This window comes from Triticum urartu, chromosome 1A (genome assembly GCF_056163025.1).
Source record: "Triticum urartu cultivar PI428250 chromosome 1A, HENAU_Tu73, whole genome shotgun sequence".
Classification (NCBI taxonomy): Eukaryota; Viridiplantae; Streptophyta; class Magnoliopsida; order Poales; family Poaceae; genus Triticum; species Triticum urartu.
Window position 1 is genome coordinate 570,775,381 of NC_141873.1, and position 25,994 is coordinate 570,801,374.

Sequence of the window (25,994 nt, forward strand, 5' to 3'; positions counted from 1 at the left end):
AACGAGAAACGCCATAACTATCAACGGTGCACCATCGAGGACTAAGTTATTGTATGCCGTCGCCACTATCTGTTGCAAGGGTTGAAGCGACGGACAACGAAGGCCTGCCTAAAATTTCCAAATGGAGGAAACCACATCTTCATCATAGATTTAGGCCTTCCAGCGCTCCCACAGCAATAGGTCTGGTGAACGAGGATAGGGGGACAACATCTCACCGATGAAGGAAAGGTAGCAGCGCGGTGCGCCCAAGATCACCTCTTGCTAGGGTTAGGAGCGAAAGGGCTTGGGTGTAGTCTATAACTTGTGTGCGTTTTTTCAGCCGGATCTTTGCACGGTTGGGCAATTTTCGGAACTTCTCCATTGAATTAGTTCTGCGAATTTAATTTCTAGATACAGTTTAGTCATGTGATTATTGTCTGAAGTAAAAAAAAAGGTTGTATAGAATGACTGACTGGTGGAGACGAGGAGACTGACTCCAGGTCAGGTGAGGTGGGTACCTTGTTGGTTTTTTGTTCCCTGGTGGCGCCTGTGCCTGAACTCAGGTCAGCTGTAACTATCCCCAAATAAAAACAACTTTTTTTTGAAACAAATAAAAACAACTTAGATGTGAGTAGCAAGTTATAATCAGCCTCTCCTCTCCTTATTATTTTTAGACCAGCTCGTAAACCTACTCGAGGCTTGAGAGCGAGATGATGACGGTGGTGCTTGCCTGCTGGCGTGAGGTTTACTTGGTCGTGGTAGTTGCGACATTAGCTACTGCTCGCGGGAGGTTCAGAAAGGGCGAAAATGAAGGAGAATTTAGCTCCTGTGTTGGGGCTTGACACAGTTGGAGTTGGGTATTTGTACAGCTCGTGCAGAGTTATTGTTATTATGAATTTATTACAGTGAAACCACATAGATGTGCGCATACCGCGTGACAGGCTTGCCATGGTGCAAATGTGCTCGTTCTGCGCATCCCGTGTGACAGCCTTGAACCTTTGGTTGGGAGTGTTCAAATGGAAAACGAGGTTCGTTTTTTTGTTTTTGAAGTTAGGTTCGTTTTGGACCTCCTTGGCATGCATGCATGCAGGACAAAATGATGGTCCACGGAGGACAGCCCACAGGGACGAAAGGAAAGCAGGGCTGAATTTTCTATGAACCGTTGGTTACACTGCCTCCTAGCTAGCTAGCTCGGCACCAGCTAGCTCAACCCCGGAGGAAGGTGCACGGAATCCACCCACCCACACCCAGGAGTCCAGGACCAGAAGAAAGCTAGTAGGTCAAGATCGTTAGCAGCAGAGAAATGAGCATCTTACAGCTGCCCTATTATTTTGGCACAAACAATATACTACTATACTAGCATCTAGTCTAATCTGATCTAATCACCCACCGGCATATGGGTCGGTGATGCATCTACATAAACATACAGGGTTCCAGACCCGATCTGCCGCCAACAAATTAAACCAATCAGAAATTAAATGATGATTGTGCTGGAATGTAATGTCGTCTCATGATTGGCTAGCAGCCATGCCCCATCGATCTGCATGGAAGCTACGTACGTGGCTGGCATGCATGCACGCAGTGAGCACCGGCAAACAGATGAGCACGTATCGTCGTCAACGACGTCCGGATCATGAAACGCATTCGCGGCTGCTGTACGTGGCTGGCATGCATGCACGCAGTGAGCACCGGCAAACAGATTAGCGCACGTATAGTCGTCAACGACGTCCCCGCCTATTTTTAGGCTGACAGATGACCGACTGAATTGGCGGGCGAGCGCATCTGGTCAACGGCGTGTCGCGCTAGCTCAAAACATACGTCTCGTGGTGTGCAGGGCCGTGTCCATCTTGACCCCGATTTGTTTTTGTTTTTGTTTTTGTTTTTGTTTTAATAGAAACAGCTTTGTGATACTATGTACGACTACTTGACGATGAGAGGTCTACCAGTAGTACTTGCCTGCAAAATACTTGGCGTCAGGCGCGCCGCCGCTCGCTCAGGTGCAAAACCCTCCGCTCGATCGATCCTCCGACCCCGCCGACGCCGGCCGGCCGGCAGGCCCGGATCGTTGCCTGCCCCGACGATGCCTCGCCTCTCCTCGCTCTCGCCACCATCCCTCTCCTCCGTCCTCTCGCGACGGCGAGTCTTCCCGCCTCCCAATCCACCCGTCCGTCGTCTCTCCCGGTGGGTTTTCTTCTTCCTCTTCTTCTCGTGCCAAAGTCTTATTTGCTGGCCCATTAATTACTTGGCTAATATAGTTCTGGATATACAGAGTACTCGTAACAAAACATTGGAAAACGCTGAACAGAAATATATTTCTCTTCTGTTAATCATCCCTTATTCATGTGCCATGTTGCCGTAGATCTCGCCGCGGATTTCAGGAACCCTCGGAAGACGGCGTAGTCACCATGGACGTGCTCCGGAAGAGCAGCCACCGTGACGGTTCTATATACAAGCGCACGCATGCGTGGAAGGAAATCTATCGCATCGCGGATCGTAACGACGGTATGTGATGGATGATATCTCTCTTTCCTATCTTATTTCGTTTGTTACTACTCCTCTATGATATTGTTCATGGTCTAGGATCAACCGACATTGCACATCATATTATGTTATTATTGTGGTTTATTGCGGCTGTATCTCCGCTAAAGTTTTTGGTTGTCAACTTAAATCTGTGAATTATTTCGCTATCGTCCCTGCTTCAAGTTGTGCTTTTTTACTAGAATAGGTTCAGTTCACCCAATTATGATGTTTATCTCATTTGCCTCTCCTAAGCTTTTGGTTCAGATTTTGGGAGGCGATAGATGGCATCATGCCCTATGCACGTAATTTGTTCATACCTTCTCATTCTCTGTAGGATGTATTTTGTATCCCAACTGTTAATTACCTATGCAAGTAGTCGTGGACAAACATGAGAACATTTTGTAACATCCTTATGATTATTTATCATCGTGAAAATAGATGAAATCAAAATAGAATTTCTAGAAAGAGAGAAACAAAACAAAACTTCTATAATGGGCTGAAATAACATGTTTTTGTAGTCAGTCGGGAAGTATTTTAGTGAGCTATATGAAATACCCGAGGAGAGTAAAATGGACTATTTCTCTCTCTCTCTCTCTCTCTCTCTCTCTCTCTCTCTCTCTCTTCATTGTGTTTTACTCGTTGCAAAAAAATCAGAGCAAAATTTCAGGTAAAAGAGAACATAGATAGTTTCCACTTTTTTTAACAAATAATAATTTTTTTTTGAGAAATATAGATAGGTTTCACTTGGATGAAAAAGAAAATATGATTAATTGACCATGGAACATTAAGGGGCGTGTTTACTTTTTGCATGGGTAGTACTATTTAATTATTTATTTTAAATATAACTTGTATTTTTATGTGAAGCATGGTTGGAGGCAATGACGTTAACAGATCCCGCGGGCTGCCTCATTGACATTGGCAGTGGATATTGTAAGCGTCATCCACCTAGCCGCATGTTCCAATTTTTCTCTTTAAAGTTGGCTAAAACTCCTATCGATGATAGGCCAATACAGTTGTATGGATACATAGCAGTGCGAGATCATTTGGACCTATTGCTTAATTACGTCGTCAATTTCAGTAGAGATGATCCCATCAGCGTGGAACAGGTGTGTATCATAATTATCTGTAAATTTTTAAGCCTACCTTACCCCATGTATTGTGTTTGTTCTGCTTAACATTGTGAAGATAAAACCATGCATCATCATCTCTTTAAAGTATTCAATGTTGTCTTCATCTCTTGGTGCAGTTTCGGACGTGGTTTTTGAATTATTGCCCATATGGGCAAAGCAATCTCCCAAATTGTGCCTAGGAAATGATACTTCGAGCGTCCAATACTTTTTTTTTTACATGAGGGGTTAATCAGAACAAACCAAAATACTTGAGGGGGTTAAGTTATTTAATTCCTCATTTCAAATTAATCTTTTTCATTTTGCATTGTCTCATGCATAGAACTTATGGACTGGATCATACATACTCTTGATAACGTGCTACAAACCACTTAATCTCTTGTATAATGTCATTGTATACGCATCACATTGACTAATCTGTATAAAGTCTTACATTGTGAGTTCACGATTTACCATGGAAATGGTTCAAAATTGTGCAACTAAGTGACTCTCAAAAACAATATTTTATGGAACTAAGTGTGTTCCAAATGGCAAATAAGACAGAATTGTTTTGGACCCTTCGTTAGTACTCTCCACGCCACACAAATTTGACTGTCTTCTGTTTATATGCATGTGAAGATGCATAGAATGAATGGTGCCATCACTACATAGTTTTTTCTATTTTTCTCTTCTCACTTGGACATGCTTATGAAATCAAATATTTGGGATTTGAAACAAAACCAAACAAGTTAGGGAATGGGGGCGTTCCCCATCTCTTAACACCGTTATGCACCTTGTAACCATTCAGCTCAACAGATGACAAACATCATGGTCATCAACTGTAAAATATCCCCTTGAAGTATATATTAGTACAAGGGAAACTTTTAGATAGAGGTATTTGTCACTTTCATATGAAGAGATACTAAACAATGATAACATTAATTTCATAGGGTTCTTCCATCAGCATGGTCGGGCCGAAGAGAGGGATAGATCTGAGTGGCAACATTGTAGTCGAATACGACATGAGGATCAAGACATACGAAGAAGTAAAGCATGACCTACAATTGATCGACGGCGCATCGATGATACGCCACAAGGACCTGCGGGATCGCCGGGCATTTACGAGTCGTATCCACGGCGACCACGGCGCAATAGATCTCACTGTGTCGGCCCTTGATGACGCGGTTGAGGCGACCGTGGAAGTCGTCAGATCGGAAGTGCAGAGCGGCTTCGCTCTACGCCTTGGGTGCTTCATTGGCGGGGTGGATGAGGAGATCCAAATCTTCGACGGCGCCGTCAGCAGCGAGGCACATGCATGGGTTGAAATTAAAAAGGTTTGTGGTGGCTGTAGCGATAAGGTCTTGGATGAAGCTGGAATTCAAGGTGGCCCCGGAGTCGGCGCGGTGTCAGATTGCCTTCATGGCGAACAACCATGGGGTTTCTTGTCGGAATATGAAGATGGATTTTGCATTGTTCTCAGTGAAGGTGACATGGTCGTCTTTGCCTTGGCGGGCACCGAGCTTACACCGGCGGTCCAAGAATTCAAGCTAGATGTGAAAAACCGCATCACTTCATGCTCTAGCCCCTTTTGATCAACTGTACAATATCCCCGTTAAGTGCATATTAGTACAAGCGAAATATACAAGGGAAGCATTTAGCTTGGGATATATTTCTTAGTTTCTTATTTTTACATGGATAGGTATGGAACAATATTAGTTTCACGGGGTTCTTCCATCAATCAACATGGCCGACCCTAAGTGAGCGATAGATCTGCGCGGCAACATCGTGATCGAATATGACATGAGGATCAAGACAGACGAAGCAAGACCTATATATAGTTGACTAACGGCGCACCTGCTGGACATACGTATATACGGCGTGACAGCTTGGAAGGACAAAAGATGGGAAGGAGGAAGCCGAGGAATCTTCCTGCCAGCCGTTGGTCACACACTCTTGTACTAGTAGCGCATACAGTAGCATATGGCACTGCTCTGCTTAAGCTAGCCGAGGAAGACGCAGCGAATCTACCGACGCATCTTTCTTTCTTGCTGCGTCGATCCAGAAATCAAAGGATTATCTATGCGCCCGTTGCGACAGAGAATCTTACAGCTGCCTGCCCGCCTTGTTTGTTTCTTTACATAAACAACTCTCTTTCCTTTTTTTCTACTTCTTCTTTTTTGCGTGTAAAGATTGGGAGCTTTATTGATTGATGAATAGGTTTACAATCCATAGCCAAAAGGCTTAGGAGATTCTCGAGGGCATCCTGTAACCACAAGTTCTCTTCTTGGCCAGTTAGCAAATCAAAAATGTTTTTCTTTTAAATCGTTAATGGTGCTGGGATATCTCATGACCGTCGACCTGGTCCTTGTGGTCCATCTGAGGGTGATCTTGTTCTCTTTTTTTTTTTTTGAAGGGAGGGTGATCTTGTTCTTGCAGAGAATGGTGCTTAATTATTACTACTATGGATGAGAACGCAGTGCACTCATGCTGATTGATCATCCAGTCAATTCAAAATCATCAAATGCAGCAGATCAAAGATCAGGTCCGAGAAGAGCAGTGAGCACCGCTGGCAACATCAACCCATCCTTTTCAGTTGATTTTTTATTTAAAAAAATCCTGCCTCGTTTTTCAGTGGGACTTTTTATTTTAAAATCCTACCATGTCAACTCATTAAGTAGGTGATTCTGTCATGTACAGGACAGACAGCACCTTGCTTACTGTAATTCTAGTTTCAGGCCATCAAGCCTCAAGCAGACAATTAGCAGACCAGGATGAGATGTCAGCACAGAAAAAGCATAGACGAACGAGCGAGCCTGTTCTTCATCGATAAGCAGCACAAGGGGCAGAGACGGGGTAATTTACATCAGATGGCCTGCCTGCCTGCCAAACCATGGGTCACACCAGCTAAGCTCCATCAACCCGTTTGCTTACCTTGTTTGAAACTAAACCAAATGCAATCAACCAACGCGAGATCCAGAGCTCAATCTCAACATTATATTGCAGAAAGAACACCAGCTCCACCTCAGCTACGCGTGATCCATCCGTGCATCGTGCGTCATCCAGGGTTCAGGGGCCCCTGCGTGGCCTGAGGCACGAGAGGCACCCGATGCCCCGCGCTTGGTCCACAGGGATCATGCCCCCACCCTTGGACGTGTCGATCGCCTCCAGCATCGTCACCACCTCCGCCATCTCTGGCCGCTTGTCGGGGTTCGCGTCCCAGCACCGCTTCATCACGTTCGCAAAGGCGCTCGGGCAGCACCGCGGTATCTCCGGCCTCAGGTTCTGCAGATCAGAAATCGTTTGTGTTGTCAAGTATAGCCTCAGGTTCAGAAATCGTCAGAGAATAGCAGGTAGAATTACAGATCTGTTGTACCTGACGAACAACAGCGGACGTGACCTCCGAGAAGCTCAGGTCCGCGTACGGCATGTCGCAGCAGTACACCTCCCAAAGGCAGATCCCGTAGCTGTAGACATCGCATTTCCTGTTGTAAGCGTTGCCGTTGAGAACCTGCACATCAGATGCCACCGATATAAGGCATGCAACATGCAGGGAGCTAGCATATGCAAGGCGCTGTCTGATGCTAAGATGTCAGAATGTATTACATTAGTGTGTGCTGGAATTCAGATTAGTGCCAGCAAATTGGGGTACAAACGAAACTATGAGGACAAATTAAGACCATCAAAGATAAGATAGATACCTCAGGTGCCATGTAGCCAAGGGTGCCAGTTTCGCCTGTCATGTCGCTGGGGTTTGCAGCTTCATGGCGAGCAACACCAAAGTCGGCGATTTTTACAGTTCTTGTTTTGTCAAGAAGCATGTTTTCAGTCTTTACGTCACGGTGAACAATTTTCTTTGAGTGAAGATAGCTTAATCTGTCAAAGATTTAAAGATCAGTATTCCTCAAATCAGTGAGAACTTTGGAGGCCAGCGGGAGTCAAAGACTGAATAGCAGGACTGATGAGAATGCGGTGATCACTTACCCCCTGGCAAGGTCAAGAGCTATCTGGACCACAACTTTGAAAGCCAGCTTCCTTCTCCTGTTCTTTATCAGAAATGTTTTCAGTGCACCTCCAGCAAGGTACTCCACAATGACACAGCACACATTACTTGGCATGCCAATGTTTCCATCTTCTGTCTGAATATTCAGATCCCCAGCACCCATTATAGCCCCTATAAACTGTACAAGAAAAATTAAGCTGTTCTTAGGACAAACTGTCATGTTTAACATGGCAAAAGTCAATACTTGTCAAGTACTCTCTAAATACCCGAAACAAATGGATTTAGCTGTAAATAATGACTAACTGAATGAATATACTAGATAAGCTTGCTAAGATATGGCCAACTATTAGATGGGTTAATCTGATTATGATATAGCAAGCCGCAGCACCCCTGGTTCCATTATAACAGCACGGCAAGTGAGGTGAAAACATTTGATGCATGTGAATACTTAATCTTTTTTTACTTGGAACTAATATTTCGTCTTTGCAGACAATGATTATACATGTTAATAGCGTTGCTATTCTAGTGGCTTATACAGAACTTACTGAAAACTTCTTAACTTGTTAGAGGCCTAACTAAGGAAGCTAATGGCTACACATGGACAGTCAACAACTTTATCGCTGAAATGCGCGTGTACTGCATTTAGACAGCAAGTATCGATCATCAGTCCCAACACTGAAGATTCATTTCATTTCATCATCATTTTTCAAGAATCGATAAATGCAACAAATGACGGATGTCAACACAGAACAGATTAACAAAATAAAAAATTGAAGAAAGCGCAAATAACACTGCAATAACGTGTCAACCCAAACAGTACCTTAGTTACATTTGGATGATCAAGCTTATGCCAGACGGAGACTTCTTGTGAAAAAGCTGCTCTTATTGCTGTTATTTCTTGCTCTGACCTGTGACCATCTTCCCCCCAATCAAGCAATTTAACTGAAACATAACTGGTGTTAACCATCCATGTTCAAAATTGACAGTGCTAATAAGAGCTTTCAACTTCCGTACCAATTATTGTCCCAAACTAAGAATGAAGAATTGATGTTAAACGCTGTTGCCAGGATTGAGGTGGGACAGCAAGCAAGAGAAAGAGAGAAAGAGAGGGGGGACAGGCTATTTGCTACAGAAGATCTGTATACCCTGTCCTGGGATATATGGGTCGACAACAGCATACTAGCTGTAGTGGTGTCTAGGCTAATGAGGTAACATTATCCGGTACCGAAATAAGCTTTATTTTAATTCAAGTGCTTACAGGATAACACATGCATTTTTTTTAATCAAGCTCACAACAGTATATACATATTGGGATTCCAAATTGATTCGCTTTGCAGAGCAATGTGTGCATACAGCTTGGGGATTGCAAAATGAAGGAGCCGACAAGCCAGAGTCGCTCAATAACAGAATAGCAACAGCTCAACAATCGAGTTTAATGGCATGCGTTGCTGAGCTCAGAAAGAGAATTCAGCATGGAGAAAAGATCCATCTATTTATGCTGTTGCCATGCCATGCAATTGCATCTATACTGAACCCGGTTTGAAAATTAACATAAATCTCTAGATTGCATCACTGCACACTAGTAAAATGTCTGTCACATTTGCTAAAGCCTGCAGGAAACTTCGACCGCGACCGGAAACCGCTTTCTCGCCCTTGTGTAGCTCTCAGAGATCACATGAATGACGCGGCCATGAATGAGATGAGCCCATGATACCGAACAAGTGGTTTGGGATCACATGAGCCAAGCCAAAGGGCACAGCGAACGCCAGCCGCCTTGCCCAATCGCAACCGGTGTCACGGGGAACGCACGTACGCCATGAGTGAAAGGCCACCAAGAAAAGGCAGCGGCACCAACTTCTGCGACTTGCTAAAAGCGGAAAGTAAAGGAAGAGCTTGAGACACATCGGCGGGCAGGCAGGTGGGCGCGCGGCACCTATCGAGTGAGTCTCGTGTCGCCGCAATCGGCCGGCGCCGCCGCGCCGGCACGCACGGGCATTCCGTCGAACAGCGTGCGGGCGCGCGCGGAGTCCCGGCTGGGCTGTCCTGGGCTGGCTGTGTGCCCGCGCGCCGAGTGTCCGTGTGCGCAATGAACAGGCGTGCGGTGAACGTGGGACGGTGGGATGGGAGTGGAGGGGTGCAGAGGAGATGGTGGCGCGGACCTGCGACGTCGAGGCCGTCGTAGACGCCGCGGTGGACGGTGCCGAAGGTGCCGCGCGCGATGACGCCCCGGACGACGAGCCTGGCGGGGTCGGCCTCCCAGTCCTGGCGCGGCTGCTGCTGCCGCTCCTGGCCGTCGCCGGCGCCGCGCTTGGGCTTGTCCAGGGTCCATGCGCGGGCGAGGTGGCGGTCGAGCTGCTCGTCGAGGCTCTTGAGATCGATCTGGTCCGCCCGCACGAACCCGGCCCCGTCCCCGCCGCCGCCGCCAACAGCCGCCTCCTTCATCTCTCGACCTCCCGCGCCTCACTCACTCACTCACTCACTCACCGCGACCGCCTGCTGTGTGGCGCCGCGGCTAGGCTAGGAGCAGTGAGGCAGTGAGGATCGATCGGCGAGCATGTGAGCAGAGCACATGGGACTGCCTCGGAATGGTGGCAAGCAGGGGAGGGTGGTGTCGTGTCGCGCAGCGGCGCGTGGAGGTGGAGAGGGAGGTGGATTTGGTTGGATTTCTGCCTGCTTTTTTCACCGTGATCGCGCCGTGTTTCGCTCGCCTGCCTGCGCAGGCGTACTTATACGCGGCGCGCGGGGAGGAGGGACCCGCCGACGGCGCACGGGGCCGGCGGGACGGGAGGCCGACGGGTTGTGGATAGGCGTGCGTTTGGGCTCGCCAGCTTAATCCGGCTGCTTGTTTACTCGTACAAGCGCGCGCGCACGCTCGTCTACAAACCGAGCCACACATCATTTTAAGATTGCTCAAGTCACCAAAACATCTTCGTAGTCGACAAGAACATCTTCTTTCACTGAACGCATAACACTGAAAGGCTTGAAATAAATCCCAAAGAATGCAACCACTAATGCCAAGTCGACAGATCGAACCATGATGGGTTGGTTTTATCACAAGGAATTTAACCATGTGAGGTATGCTCAGTTTGCTTTCTAGGAACGAGGCCGGTCACTCATTTTGCTCGCTGAGTTTAGCAAGCTTAATGGACAAGCTAACAAGTTTTACAAGCATCTTGTTAGTACAACTGCAGTGCATATTTTTTTTTATCGTACATGACATTTTTTCTATTAAGATTATGTGACAATTTTATCGTGTCATATCAGTCCATCTGCTCAATATAAACACCCCAAACCAGAAAACCAGCGCTCCTCTTCCTCTGGTTACCATCTTTCTTTAAAAAATCACACTCACATTTTTGTCATGTACAGTAACACGTCGTAATCTGTTGATAAGCGCCTGCAAGCGCTCACATGCCTCAGACAAACAGAGCCAAGAAGGCCTTTTTTTCCCATTTATCATTAAGCTTAACGTGTTTAGAGAGTGTTTGTTTCCAAAAACTTATTGATTTAGGGACTTAAAAAAGTCCCTATAAGTCCCACTTAAAGTGGTCATTTGAGACTTATGAAATAAGACTCTCAAGGAGGGACTTATAGTTGTAATATGGTCTTTTAATCCATGTTAAGTCCTAAAAACCAAACAGATAGGAATTTTTTAAAAACTTGAGATTTATAAGTTGGGACTCAAAAAAAGTCCTAAGACTTATGAACCAAACAGGGCCTCAATAATACAGGGCTTTAACGAGCACGAGCTCAATGAGTCAAGAATCAACAAGTCGAGTAGCTCGTTAATGCATTCCTACTTCATTCCCTTTCATCGGTTATGGGGGAAATGATTTGCATGTAAGATGATTTTTATCCTTCTTCTCCGCTCCACAACCAAGCTTTGTCTAAAGTCCAAGGTCCAGATCATGAAATTGCATTTCAAATATATATGTCCGAAAGTGAGTATAGGGAAGTTCAACCTGGCGTAAATCTAAACGTTCAATTAATCCGGAAGGGAAAGGGTGCTAATGTATGATGATCCCGTGAAAATAGTGCCGAACCCTGGGCATCTCTCTCTTACCTAAAAACTTGACTCGATCTTATCATTTTACCCGCCCTCCATCTTAATCGTTCCTTGGGTCTTATCCAGTAGAGTGACATGTGAGCCTGCGTGAAGTGACATGTGTCTCCGTTGTCAAATGTGGACCTCTCCTCTTCTATAATAAATAAACTACTTCCGGTGCCACTGGCCACTCCCAATCTCCTTTTGACTTGTGCCGGCGTTTCGTCTTCACCACGAGACCGTGACACATATCTACGACGAGAATGGACCGGATCAGTGTCCGTACCAGCCCTCTGCCAAGGCATGCGTGGTAAACAATGGACGAGACGGAGGTTAGGCCGCGTGAAACCACGTGCCGGGTGTAAATTAACATATTTTGTATCGATCTTCCTAAATTAGGAATCCTAATTCAAAATATCATTTGCCGTATGCATCGTTCTAATGCAAAGGCCGTGAGATAACCACATTTAAAAAAAAATCCAAGGTGCCACCGGCCCGTGGTTCCATGCCTTATCTCAACAACTACTAGTGACGTCCATAAACGATGATCGACATCAAGGGCATTGACTCAGATGGCCTTAATTAGTTACTGGTCTCTGTAAAACGTAGTACTGTCAGTACTACTCAAGTTGACAGGCAAGCTATCTGGTCTGATAAATTAACTCAACCCTAGCTACAGGGTTGAGTACTTGGCGTAGCTTGGTTTTCATGCCATACTCTCTCCGCAACGCACCAATGGCCATGTACATCTAAATGTTTGCTTCCCGGAGGTGCTCGTTTTGTGTCGCACGTACATGGGGCTGAGCAAACCACATTTTCATCAAAAGAGAATTGAATGATATCATTGTCAGGGTGGAGGATATATATAGCAAGCCAAGCAATACTGCATTGACCTATATGCCCGCCTTTTTCAATAAAAAGGCCAGTTGACCTAGTTTTACACATCACTATCAGGGAGGAAGGTAACAAGCCGAGCAATGGGTGCATTTACCAACGCAACATCCTTTTGCAAAAAAAGGTCACATGACGTAGTATTATAGATCACTGTCAGTACGAAAGATAGCGAGCCGAGCAATGGCGGCATTGACCAACCTGACCTCCTTTCGCATATAAGTCACTTAATTTAGTATTATAGATTGTTCCACGAAAGGTATTGAGCCAAGCAATGGTTGCATCGACCAACCCAGTCTCGTTTTGCAAAAAAAAAAAACCATGTCACTTAACCTAGTGTTATAGACCGTTGCCCAGGACAAAACATGGCAAGCAGAGCAATGGCTGCATTGACCAATGCGGCATCTGTATGGAAAAAAGTCACTTAACATAGTATTATAGATCATTGTTAGGGCGAAAATGGCAATATGAGAAATGGTTGCACTGACTAACACAATCTCCTTTTTCAGAAATGTCACCTAACCTAGTATTATATATCATTGCAAGACTGAAGATAATGAGCTGAGCAATGACTGCATTTACCAACGCAACATCCTTTTACAAAAAAAGTCGCATGACATAGTATTATAGATCACTGTCACGACGAAAGATAGCGAGCCGAGCAATGGCGGCATTGACCAACCCGGCCTCCTTTCGCAAAGAAGTCACTTAATCTAGTATTATAGATTGTTCCACGGAAGGTATTGAGCCAAGCAATGGTTGCATCGACCAACCCAGCCTCGTTTTGCAAAAAAGAGTCACTTAACCTAGTATTATAGACCGTTGCTGGGACAAAAGATGGCAAGCTAAGCAATGGCTGCATTGACCAACGCGACATCCGTTTGGAAAAGTCACTTAACCTAGTATTATAGATCGTTGTTAGGACGAAAATAGCAATCTGAGAAATGGTTGCATTGACTAACACAACCTCCTTTTTCAGAAATGTCACCTAACCTAGTATTATATATCATTGCAAGAGTGAAGATAATGAGCTGAGCAATGAGTGCATTTACCAACGCAACATCCTTTTGCAAAAAAGGTCGCATGACGTAGTATTATAGATCACTGCCAGGACGAAAGATAGCGAGCCGAACAATGGCGGCATTGACCAACCCAACCTCCTTTCGCAAAGAAGTCACTTAATCTAGTATTATAGATTGTTCCACGGAAGGTATTGAGCCAAGCAATGGTTGCATCGACCAACCCAGCCTCATTTTGCAAAAAAAGTCACTTAACCTAGTATTATAGACTTTTGCCAGGACAAAAGATGGCAAGCAGAGCAATGGCTGCATTGACCAACGCGACATCCATTTGGAAAAAAAGTCACTTAACCTAGTATTATAGATTGTTGTTAGGACGAAAATGGCAATCCGAGAAATGGTTGCATTGACTGACACAACCTCCTTTTTTAGAAATGTCACCTAACCTAGTATTATATATCATTGCAAGACTGAAGTTAGCGAGCCGAGCAATGGATGCATTGCCCTTTTAAATATCACTTGACCTTGTATTAAAGATCACTATCTGGATGGAAGCGAGCTGAACGATGGTTGCATTAACCAACACAACTTTCTTTTGCAAAAGTATTACCTAGTAGTACAGATCACTTCCAAGAATGAAGATAGTGAGCTGAGCAATGGTTGCATTGCCCTTTTAAGTGTCAGTTGTCCTAGTATTAGTATATCACTATCAAGATGGTAGATGGCGAGGCGAGTAATGGTTGCATTGCCCTATTAAGTGTCACTTGACCTAGTACTATAGATCACTATCAAGATGCTAGATAGCAAGGCGAGCGATGGTTGCATTCATCAACACAGCCTCCTATATTGCAAAAATATGACTTAACCTAGTAATTTTACAGATCACTGCCAGGACCGAAGATAGCGAGCCGAGCACTGGCTGCATCGACCAACGCGGACTACTTTTGCAAGAAGGTTAGTGGGCCTAGTATTATAAACCACTATCGGGATGAAAGATGACGAGTCGAGCAGTGGCCACCTTGACCTACATGGCCTCCTTTTGAAAAACGTATTGCAATTTCTCTTGTTGGATAAACAAAAAATTATAGCATGTTAATATATTCTTTTAGATTTGTACGAAAAATTGTAAAATCGACTAAGAGTTGGCGAAATCTCAGCAACCGAGGTATAGACATATACGCCCCTGAGGAAACAAAACGAGCCTACGCATCTACTGGTCTCTGTAAAATGTAGTACTGCGAGTACTATCAAGTTGACGGGCAAGCCATCTAGTCTGACAAACTAATTCAACCCTAGAGGGTTGAGTCCTTGGCATAGCTTGGGTTTCATGGCATACTCTCTCCGCACCAATGGCCATGTACATCTAAATGTTTGCTCTACGGAGGTGCTTGTTTTGTGTCACACGTACGTGTATACTTAATCTAAAAGAGATCTTGAATGCTATCACAAACATGGGGCTGGGGGAACCCCATTTTCGTGGAAAAAAATTGAATAGTATCATTGTCAGGGTGGAGGATAGCAAGCCAAGCAACAGTGCATCGACCTACATGTCGTCCCTTTTGCAAAGAAGGCCAGTTGACCTAGTTTTACAGATCACTATCAGGACAGAAGATAACAAGCCGAGCAAGTTGAAATTACCAACACGACATCCTTCTGCAAAAAAGTCGTGTGACCTAGTATTACATATCACTATCAGGACGAAAGATAGTGAGCCGAGCAATGGCTGCATTGGCCAACACGAACTCTTATCGCACAAATAGTCACTTAATCTAGTATTATAGATCGTTCACAGTACGGAAGGTAGCAAGCCGAGCAATGACCGCATCAACCAACACGGCCTCCTTTTGCAAAAAAAAAGTCACTTAACCTAGTATTATAGATCGTTGCCAGGACTAAAGATGTCGAGCCAAGCAATGACTGCATTGACTAACGCGGCCTCCTTTTAAAAATAAGTCATTTAAACGAGTATTATGGATCATTGCCAGGATGGAAGATGGCAAGCCCTGCAATGGCTGCATTGACCAATGTGGCGTCCTTTTGAATAAAAAGTCACTTAACCTACTATTATAGATTGTTGCTAGAACGGAAGATGGCAAGCCGAGGAATGACTTCATTGACCAACACAATCTTCTTTTGCAAAAAAATTACTTAACCTAGTATTATAGATTGTTGCCAGGATGGAAGATGGTGAGCCAAGCAATGGCTGGATTGACCAACGCGGCCTCCTTTTGCAAAAAAGGTTGCTTTACCTAGTATTATAGATCGTTGCCAGGATAAAAGATGGTGATCCGTGAAATGGCTGCATTGGCGAACACGTCCTTCTTTTGCAAAAAAAGTGATTTAACCTAGTATTATAGATTGTTACTAGGTCTGAAGATGCCGGGCCGAGCAATGGCTACATTGACCAACGCGGTCTCCTTTTGCAAAAAAGGCATTTAAACTAGTATAATAGATCATTGCTGGGACAGAAGATGGCGAGGGGAGCAATGGCTGCATTGACCAACCGGCCTCCTTTTGCATAAAAGGTCACTTAACCTAGTATTATAGATTGTTGCTAGGACGGAAGATGGCGAGCTGAGCAATGGCTACATTGACCAATCAGCCTTCTTTTGCAAAAGAGTCACCTAACCTAGTATTGTACGGAAGATGGCGATCCGAGCAATGGCTGGATTGAGCAACGCGGCCTCCTTTTGTAAAATATATCACTTAACCTAATAGTATAGATTGTTGCCAGGATAAAAGATGGCGATCCGAGTAATGGTTGCATTGACCAGTGCAACCTCCTTTTGTAAAAAATGTCACCTAACCTAGTATTATATATGATTGCAAGGACTGAAGATAGCTGAGTCAAGGAATGGATGCATTGCCCTTCTAAATGTCACTTGACCTTGTATTAATAATCACTATCGGGATGGAAGCTAGCGAGTCGAACAATGGTTGCATTGAAGAATGCAACCTTCTTATTGCAAAAATATAACCTAGTATTATAGACCACTTCCAAGAATGAAGATAGCGAGCCGAGCAATGGCTACATTGCCCTTTTAAGTGCCACTTGACCTAGTATTATAGATCACAATCAAGATGGTAGATGGCGAGGCGAGCAAGGTTTCATTGATTAACACGGCCTCCTATTTTGCAAAATCATCGAGATGAATCGTCTAACTCACCTAGTTTTGAACCAACTCCCATGTCGCTTGGGAGGGGCGACCCGGGAGATCCCAATCTGCGCCGCCAGGCCCCCCTCCTCACCGGAGCAACCGTCGCCACCGTCGCCGCCGGCGTTTGCCGCGGTGGCGGCGGGCTTGCCTTCTTGGACGCGGAGCTCCCTCCCAGCAGCCGTCTCCTCCCTACTTGGTGACTTGTTCCGCATGGCGTGACGAAAAGCATATCCTTTCCTGTTGCTTGGATGCAATCGACCGGAAACTGCATGGCGACGTCGAGGCCGCTCAGCGGGAGGATGCTCCAGGACGAGTGACCTCCGGATGGACATATGGCCTGCAGCGGGTATCACGGGCCCGCGTACGTGGGCTGTCTCCGGCATCGAGCTCCAGATCGAATCAGAATCTCGAGCAGTGGGTGAAGGCAAGGGCCGGGCGGCTGAACTGAATGTCCTCATGGATCTAGTTCCTCCCATGACGCTTCGCCAGCTGCCGCCGTGGGCTGCTTCCCGTCGTTGCCGGACGAGCTCTTGGGCCACTGAATCACGCCCTGCTCCTCTCCTCGCCGGTCGCCGCTGCAAGTGTGCCGCTAAGCAAAGCCCTTGTGGTGGCTGGCAGTGGGGCGACGATTTGGAGTTGATCTCGGCGATGACCACTTTGGTTGCACATCAGGAGGTGGTATGGTAATGGTGGGTCTGTGGCACAGAGGAGGCTTGCCGGATGCGGCGGCGTATGCGCGGCTTCTCGTCGGATTGTATGACCTCAGTTGTGATTGCGGTGGCCACCGAAAGTCTAGTCTTCAGATCCGGTGGTTCACTTTCAACAGGAGATGCAAACTATGGACAACAGTTTGACGCAGAGGAATGGTTGTGCAACGGCGGCGTTTTCATCGCATGTGGTTGTTGGGATCGCGGAAAAGTGATGGGGACAACACTTCTGACATCCATGGTGGTGCTACTCGAGCACCCGGTCTCGAGTTCCGGGGTGAAAACCTAGGGCTGACCCAAGTTGGTTATACCTGGCAATGGCGACGTTTTTACATCGTTACCTTGTCGAAGGCATTGTTCGGATATACTCAGACTGATTATTCAGGGTGAAAACCTAGATTCTAACCTTGATTGGTTGAATCCGGTGACGGCGGCGAAGGCGTTGCTGTTGAAGAACCACGGAGTCCGTGTGGTGACATGAGATAGTTGGTGCAGATATGATCATTGTTATAGTTTGCCAATTGCTGATCTGATCGCTTTAATCTTTCTTTCTTTTTTTCCCTCGCCTACACATAGCTTTGATCATATATGATTTTGCTATTTGTTGGTGTGTGTTTTGTGTGCGTGTGTTGGTGTTGGCTGTGTGCATCTTAGTTATGCAGAGGCCGGGTGCGTGCTCATTGTGTTTGTATCCACTTGATGCTTTATTTTGAGTTAATAAAATCCACCCTTTATCAAATTTTTTTTTTTGCAAAATCATCACTTCACCTGATATTATAGTCCATTGCCAAGGACTGAAGATAGCAAGGTGAGCACTCCCTGCATCGACCAACGCGGCCTACTTTTGCAAAAAGGTTAGTTGACCAAGTATTCTAAACCACTGTCGGGATGAGAGATAACGAGCCGAGCGATGGCCGCATTGACTTACAGGGGCTCCTTTTGAAAAAGCGTCACTTGACCTAGTTAGTTATATGGATCATCGTCAAGACTTGTGAGACGAGCTCCATTGATGTCAACGGAACATCAGTCGACTGGTATATGGATCATCTTGCATTTTTTTTCATTAAAATGATTTTTTGCCATGCTATAAGATTTTCTATTATCGTGGCAAAAAAATCATTTTAATGAAAAAAAATGCAAAATTGAATAAGAATTGGTGAAATCTCAGCCAACTGAGGTACAGGCATGTATGCTCCCTGAGGAAACAAAATGAGCGTACACATTCTACTGCCACATAACAGTAAAATTTAGCTGGATCATATCCACAGCCAGCGGCACATTCTCCAAACGCCGACATGAAAATGTTAACATACCGGCAACATGCAGCAGCTAGATCCCCTCACTGGCCACCGCATGCACGGTCCAGCACGGCGCCTCTACTATACGTCCGGTGCGGTGATGCGTGCTACATACATTTGTCCCCATTGAGAAAACCACGACACTAGTTTTGGACTTGGCATGTGTCGCCAAATGCAGAAATTCTTTTATAAACCATCCAGAGAGAGGCGAGAGGTCGGCATTGCATCATCTTCCTTTGACCTGCCCGCGCGCGCCGGCGTCCCGTCGTCATCCCGAGACCGTGACACGTAGTGTATCTACATCCGTATGACGAGGATAGCCGCGGGCTTCACTTGTTGACCATATACTGGGCCAGTGGACTGGTTCAGTGTGCTGTGTGCTGAAACCACGTGCCCGGTGATATGATTGTTCAGTTGCATGCATGTGCGAGGACTAGTGAAAGAACACTTTGCTCTCTCGACGACTCGATCCGTGGAAACGAACGAAACAAGTGTGTGATGTGGCGGGGCCAGCCAGCTTATTTTATCTTGCATGATTGCATCCTTGTCCTCTCGCTCGTGGATCTACCTCTACCTAGCTAGGTGCCACATGCATATTCATGCATCCCATGGTTCCATCATGCATGGCCATGGCTATCCGGACACCAGGAAAAGCGTGTAGAAATCTTGATCCAGCTGGTCGTAATTATGGGTTACTGCAAGGTATACTATGACGTCAAGTTCGATTGCAAAAATTTTGCAAAGAAAAAAAAAGGTTTAATACGTAACCTACGACGTGTGCAGAGTGATCTCTCAACTGACAAATATTGCATCAAATTAGTAATGTGTACGTGCAACACATGTCCATTATGACAGTAATATTCTTTTTAAGATTATTCACACTTAATGTTGATTTCAAGATTATTTTGCGTTTAATGCAATTCATGTCTTTCTAAATTATAATTAATGTCATTGACATATTTTTAAATTATTGATGATGTGATGGATACATCATACTCGTGTTTTTCTAAGTAAGTAATATAGTAGAAAATATGAGGGCAATCAAACGCGCCTCCTAGGCGGGCCTTTTTAGCGCAATGCAGCTTAGCGAGGCTTTGTTTATTATGCTTTTTAAGGTTTTATTAATTTAAAGTTTCTTTTCCATTTGGCTTTTAAAAATATGAAAAAATATTATTTTTGAAATGTGAACATTCTAAATTTTGAGAATGTTTTTTGGGAAAGCGATATTATTTGGAACATTTGCTAACATTTTGGAAATATTTTTTATAAATAAAATCATTATTATTTATTTTTTGAACACTTTCTAAAAATTAAGAACAGCCATTAACAACTTTTAAAATATAAAACAGATGAACGGTTTTTAAAAATTGGGAACATTATGAAAGTTGAACTTTTTTAAAAAGTTGTAGAACAAGCTTTTTATTAAAAAGAACAAAAACTATAGAAAACGAAAACAGAAAAAGATTTAAAAAGGAAAATGGACCAAAACATTATAGAAGGTTCCCAAAACCAGGGAAACAAATTATATGAGACCAGGTCTAACGATTAGCAGGTGAGACCCATCCTGATGGATGACACGTGGCATTCACAAATCACAAAACATCTAATCTCTCTCCCCTCTGATTTTAAGTGGGAGGTGGGGGATGCTTTGAGATTTGTAAATGCCACGTGTCATCTATCAGGATGGGTCTCGCGTGAGACCTGGTCTCATAGAATTCTTTTTCCAAAACCAGTGCTATCTTAGGAGTGCCACGTAGGATAAATGATGAGGTGGAGGAGAGATAACTTATAAGAAAAGGCCTGTCTTATCTTATTTAAGAGAAGACAAGAGATGATCTTAGCACAATATGTCTCACCACGTTGTTAGAAATACCTAGTTATTGAAGATAAGACTAAACGATGACCAATTGTAGATAAATTTTTTGTGTCATCCCTATATTACATGCAAAACTTAAAACAACACTACCTTATCAACCATTGTACATGCCCTAAAACCAGACAATAGTGGACTCAACAGTGCTGTCCTATAGTTTTGCCATATAACTTGGAAAAAGACTAAATTTCAATTGGAACATAATAAGATGCTCCAGGCAGCAAGCAACCAAACTAAGAATTTCTAAGCATCACAATTCACCCAAAAGATGCTTAATTTGCATTACCATGTAGATCAGAACCAACAAAAATATCAGTCGATTACATATGTTACAGAACCGAACATCTAATTTATTTGGCCGCCCATGCATACAATCCGTACGCCCCTCTAGCTTCTCGGCGGGTTCAAGATGTTGATGGCTAACTGGACAAGCTTCTCGTTCTCGCCGTTCTCCTTCCGAATGGGATTACGATCGACCTTCCCGATCACTCCTACGCCGCTCAGCAAGATGTCGCAGTCACTAGGCGCGCCCAGGGCGTCGTTCAGCTTATCGGTCGCGTTGACGACACGTCCGGCGTGAAGGTCGTCGAGGGCGGCGGCCACCGTACTGGCCATGGTCGTGTAGTACCCAGTGCAGGTGTTGAGGTCGCGCACGAGGTCTGAGATGATGTGCAGCGTGGACGTCACGCTCTGCGCGGTCTGGTTGGTGGCGACGATGCCGCGCTGCAGCGTGTCGTTTGAGGAGGCGGCCGCCGGGAGCACTCTCGGGTTGACGGCAGGGGAGACGCCGACTGCGAGGATAGGGGCGCTAGCCGCTGCGAGGAGGAGGAGCAGGGCCAGGGAGGAACTCATGGTGATTTACGTGCGAGGTTCAATTCAATGGCTGCATCGTTCCAAGCCGTGTATCCTTGGGATTTATACAAGCGGAGAGGCCTCTATTTTAGAAAGAATGCACGAATACAATCCTGCATAAACGGGATTTATTTTATGATTTGATGTACTTCCTTCTAAAGAACATATATTGTTAGTAATTTCCTTTTTGTGGCGATCACTCTTTATCTGAGGTTAATCAACAATAATGGCGCCGATGAATTCTTATTTGGCAAGATCTCATCATTAATCCTCTCCAAAATATGCATGATTTTGTGAACTTCGAAAAGGCTTGCCCATTGACATGAGGTTAGTCCTCTAAAAAAAACCTTTTTTCCGGGAAAATCCTCTCCAAAAAATTTGTCAATACCGTTCGAAGGGGGTCCTCTCTATTAACTAGCAGAACATCTATGCGTTGGTACAGGCTATCCACCATGTTATCTCTAACATCTGAGTCCAACACAAAAAACCCCATCCCACGATTCATCTTCTCTTTTTCTGTAGGAACCTCCCATTGCCGCTCGGTTTCCCGTCATAGCGGGACATTTCTCGCTGAAGCCACCTCCTTAAAAACCGGATGACGTCCACCTCATCTTTGCCGTGCGTTGCAATAGGGATGAAATTTTTTATGTTCACAATATAATAAAGTGGGTTAAACAAAGTTATACTATTGACACAGAAAAACAAATAAATATAGAGATCATTCTCAAAGATCCATTCAACTTTGCAAATGCACACTGCCGTGGCAGGCAAGTGGTAACGTGAACGTATTCCTAGTCACCAATAAGCTCCACCTCCAGCCCACATATGCTAGAAGGGATACTTGTCGTTCTTCTCTTCCCCGTCCTTCCCTACATCTTACTCTTAGCCTCTTCGCCTAGAAGTTTCATTGGCGCCAACCAGGACCACGTTAACATTAGTTTGTTCGTCATCGACACCTCATCTTCTTCTTTCTCATTCCTCACCAACTTTAGTTCTCGTTCCTACTTATTTTTTAGAATACTCTTTTTTTCGTCTTATTTTTTGCAACACTCTTTCTCCAATGCCACGGATCACTTGGTGGCTTTAGTTCTTTTTCCTACTTATTCTTGGAACACTCTTCCTTTCTGCCATAGCATGAACCAACTGGTGTCCTGACACGCGAATGTTTCCGCAACCGTCAGTATGTGGACATCCTGCAGAGCATAGGCGTCATCCATCTTGGGGAACGTTAGGTCGCCCATGTCGCGAGCGCATGGTGGCTGTCAAGGTTTTTAATTTTGGAAACAAAACAATTTCGGACCTCACAGAAATATGCGATTTCCGGAAATTGCTTCAGATTTTGAGATTTCAAATATCACTTAATTTTACTGAATTCTAACGTAATTTAAATTTACTTTGAAATCAGTTTGAATCTACCTCGAAATTTTGGGGTTAAAATATTTCGGACCCATTGAAATATGTGAAATTTCACTGAAATATGCCGTTGTCCATGTTGGCAAGCGGTGCTCAGCCATCTCGCAACATGTTGATCATCCTTTGCCCATCGAGATGGCTCCAATGGGGTCCGAAATATTTTTACCCTGAAATGGGCGTCATCCGGTTTCAAAGGAGATGGCGCCATCGAGAAATGTCCCGCTACGGCGGGAAACAAGTGGGAAGAGGAGGGAGCCTGCTTGGTGCCCATTTGATGTTCAAACACGCTCGTACATATGAGGGAGAAATGAGCTTCGATCTTGCTGATGATCTTAATCATTTGTTGGATTGATTTATATGCATTCTAGCCCGTTGCAACGCACGGGCGTTCTACTAATCAAAATGAGATCTCTCTTAGTGCCGAAGATAGCCAAGTAATGGATACATTGACCCACATGGTTTCTTTAGGCAAAAAGGCGAGTTGTCCTAGTTCTAGGGCATCTCTAGCCGTGTACCCGTAAACTGATACACTCAGTGTTTATGGACGTGTCCGTGGATACGGAAATGGAAGCCGTACATCCAACCTCATGCAACAAAGTTCAGCCACATTTGAAACGCAAATTGAACAAAATGAACAAAATTTAACCGCTTGCATGTTGCGCCTCCTCCAAAGGATCTACTAGCCCTGATCGTCGTGGTGGATCCCGCCGTGTCAGACCCGGGCAACATCGGCGTACCTGGATCCTCAGGCCAGAAGCATAAGAATAAGGGCAACAAGGAGAAGAAGGAGGTTGTGCCTACTCACCGGTCGGAGCAGCTCCAAGGACTGTGCATCAACAACTGAACATGCTGCAGTGCAGTTCTTCTTTTTTTCTGAAGATGCAATAGTAATCTCTTTGTCTGCTTGTTTCCTTTGTTCTATTGGTTAAACTTGGAATCTGTGCCGGTACTAGTTATTTCCTTGGTTTTTTATGAGGAAAAGTTATTTCCTTGGGTTAATTTGTGAATTTTGTTAAATTTGGGACCTATGGAGTAACAGTTTGCTAAGTATGGTTGTTAAGTGATGTTAAGTATGATTGCTTACTGCAACAATGTGTCTATCTCCTTCTTTATTATGTCATGGTAGTTTAATTCCTCTCGGAGAGATATGTATGCTACACGGATACGTCTGAACTACAAATGACAATGCAGTGTTCCAGACAGCTAAAGTCTTACAATCTTGTTACTTCCATACAAACACTAGCATTGATCATCGCTTGAAACCTTGCAACATCCAAAGTAACACTACCATTTATCATCCCATTACAACCTAACAATACAAAACAAACTACCAGTTCATATGCATACATCAAGCATAACAGAATTGCTGCTTGTTCCCTGCTCATGACACCTTCTTTGCTTGCCCATGGCACCTAAGAAAACCTAGTCTACAGAGCGGTTCATAAACCACCTAATCATTTCTTCAGAATCAACAATAAACACAGAACACCGAGTAACATAACACCTCCAAACAACAACTTAAGCACACAAACCACTTTTCTACCTAAAGCTAACAAGTATCTCTACTTCATTCTGCCTGTTGCTTGCTCATGGCACCTGGTTTGCTTTGACTATAACTCCATGCACTGCCTCTGCCTGCACCTGTAATCCCCCCTTCAGCTCTTGCTTCCTCAAGCTCGTCTCTTCTGTCCTCTGCTGCACCAATTGCATCAACAACAACATCACCAACTAATATCCGTGTACTAACCAGATGCTCAACGTACTCCAGGTCCCAATGCCACAAATCACACTTTATATATGAAATTTAGACATAAAATTTGACAAGTGCAACTAACCACAAACAATCCTAACCTAGGACAACAACAACATTATTGCTTACACTGCGCTTCTTGCACTTGTAAAACACCCAACCATCATGCTCCTCGGTGCTGGAGACGTAGAAATTGACAACCTCATCACAGTAAGGCCAAGGGACCGATGGCAACACCACCGAGCGGCCATGCAGAGATGACCTAATCAATTTGGAGGAGGACATGTCGGAAGAAACAAGGGCAAGGATTAGCAGGATGGATAGCGACGGCGATAGGGGCCGGCAGTGGAGAGAAAGAGACGACGACTGTCAATTTGGGACTAGTGTTACAGCAAGAGATAGGGCAGCCAGACGAGCTCATGCGATGCACGGCGTGGTCCAGCCCACACTAGGCTTACGCTAGGTGTGTTGCGCCGTGCCGCGGCATGTGTTGGGGAACGTAGCATGCAATTTCAAAAAAATTCCTACGATCATGCAAGATCTATCTAGGATATGCATAGCAACGAGAGGGGGAGAGTGTGTCCACATACCCTCGTAGACCGAAAACGGAAGCGTTAGCTTAACACGGTTGATGTAGTCGAACGTCTTAGCGATCCAACCGATCAAGCACCGAATGTACGACACCTCCGAGTTCTGCACACGTTCAGCTCGATGATGTCCCTTGAACTCTTGATCCAGCAAAGTGTCGAGGGAGAGTTTCGTCAGCACGATGGCATGGTGACGGTGATGGTGATGTGATCTGCGTAGGGCTTCGCCTAAGCACTACGACAAATATGACCGGAGGAGTAAACTGTGGAGGGGGGCACCGCACACGGCTAAGAGAACAATTGATGTGCTTTGGGGTGCCCCCTTCCCCCGTATATAAAGGAGGAGGGGAGGAGGCCGGCCCTAGGGGCGCACCATGGGGGAGGGGGACCGACTTGGACTCCAAGTCGGTCCCCCTTCCTTCTTTCGGAGGGGGAAAGGGGAAAGGAGAGGGAGAGGAAGAAGGAAAGGGGGGCCGCGCCCCTCCCCTTGTACAATTCGGACTACCCCCGGGGGGGCACCACCCCTTGTGGGCTGCCATCTCTTTCCTCTATGGCCCATGTAGGCCCATTACTTTCCCTGGGGGGTTCCGGTAACCTCCCGGTACTCCGATAAATTCCCGAAACACTCCCGAACCATTCCGGTGTCCGAATATCATCGTCCAATATGTCAATCTTTACCTCTCGGACATTTTGAGACTCCTCGTAATGTCCGTGATCACATCCGAGACTTCGAACAATCTTCGGTCACCAAAACACACAACTCATAATACAAATCGTCATCAAACGTTAAGCGTGC

The 25,994-nt window shown here is 45.1% G+C and overlaps 2 protein-coding genes and 1 pseudogene across 2 annotated transcripts; 1 reads left to right on the forward strand and 2 right to left on the reverse strand.

The window, feature by feature from the left end:
• The first annotated feature begins 4,565 nt into the window (after window positions 1–4,565).
• LOC125533156 (uncharacterized) lies at window positions 4,566–5,399 on the forward strand (annotated as a pseudogene).
• A 1,002-nt stretch (window positions 5,400–6,401) lies between these two features.
• Window positions 6,402–10,321, reverse strand: LOC125530557 (serine/threonine-protein kinase 54-like). Its single transcript, XM_048694941.2, has 6 exons — window positions 9,765–10,321; window positions 8,426–8,547; window positions 7,587–7,783; window positions 7,304–7,478; window positions 6,979–7,113; window positions 6,402–6,887 (listed from the first exon to the last, which is right to left on the reverse strand). The coding sequence occupies exons 1-6, from the start codon at window positions 10,045–10,047 to the stop codon at window positions 6,672–6,674; spliced, it is 1,128 nt and encodes a 375-aa protein (XP_048550898.1). The 5' UTR covers window positions 10,048–10,321; the 3' UTR covers window positions 6,402–6,671.
• Window positions 10,322–20,983: 10,662 nt separating this feature from the next.
• On the reverse strand, window positions 20,984–21,448 carry LOC147992870 (uncharacterized). The gene has a single exon (XM_087539161.1). It carries the CDS (start codon window positions 21,446–21,448, stop codon window positions 20,984–20,986), a length of 465 nt encoding a protein of 154 aa, XP_087395287.1.
• Window positions 21,449–25,994: the final 4,546 nt, after the last annotated feature.

Coding starts and splice junctions, on each gene's coding strand:
- LOC147992870 (XM_087539161.1), bottom strand. CDS start 21,448: ATGAGTTCCTCCCTGGCCCTGCTCCTCCTCCTCGCAGCGGCTAGCGCC.
- LOC125530557 (XM_048694941.2), bottom strand. CDS start 10,047: ATGAAGGAGGCGGCTGTTGGCGGCGGCGGCGGGGACGGGGCCGGGTTC. Junction 8,548..9,764: donor CGACGGCCTCGACGTCGCAG/GTCCGCGCCACC, acceptor GTTATGTTTCAG/TTAAATTGCTTGATTGGGGG. Junction 6,888..6,978: donor CGTCCGCTGTTGTTCGTCAG/GTACAACAGATC, acceptor TCTGATCTGCAG/AACCTGAGGCCGGAGATACC.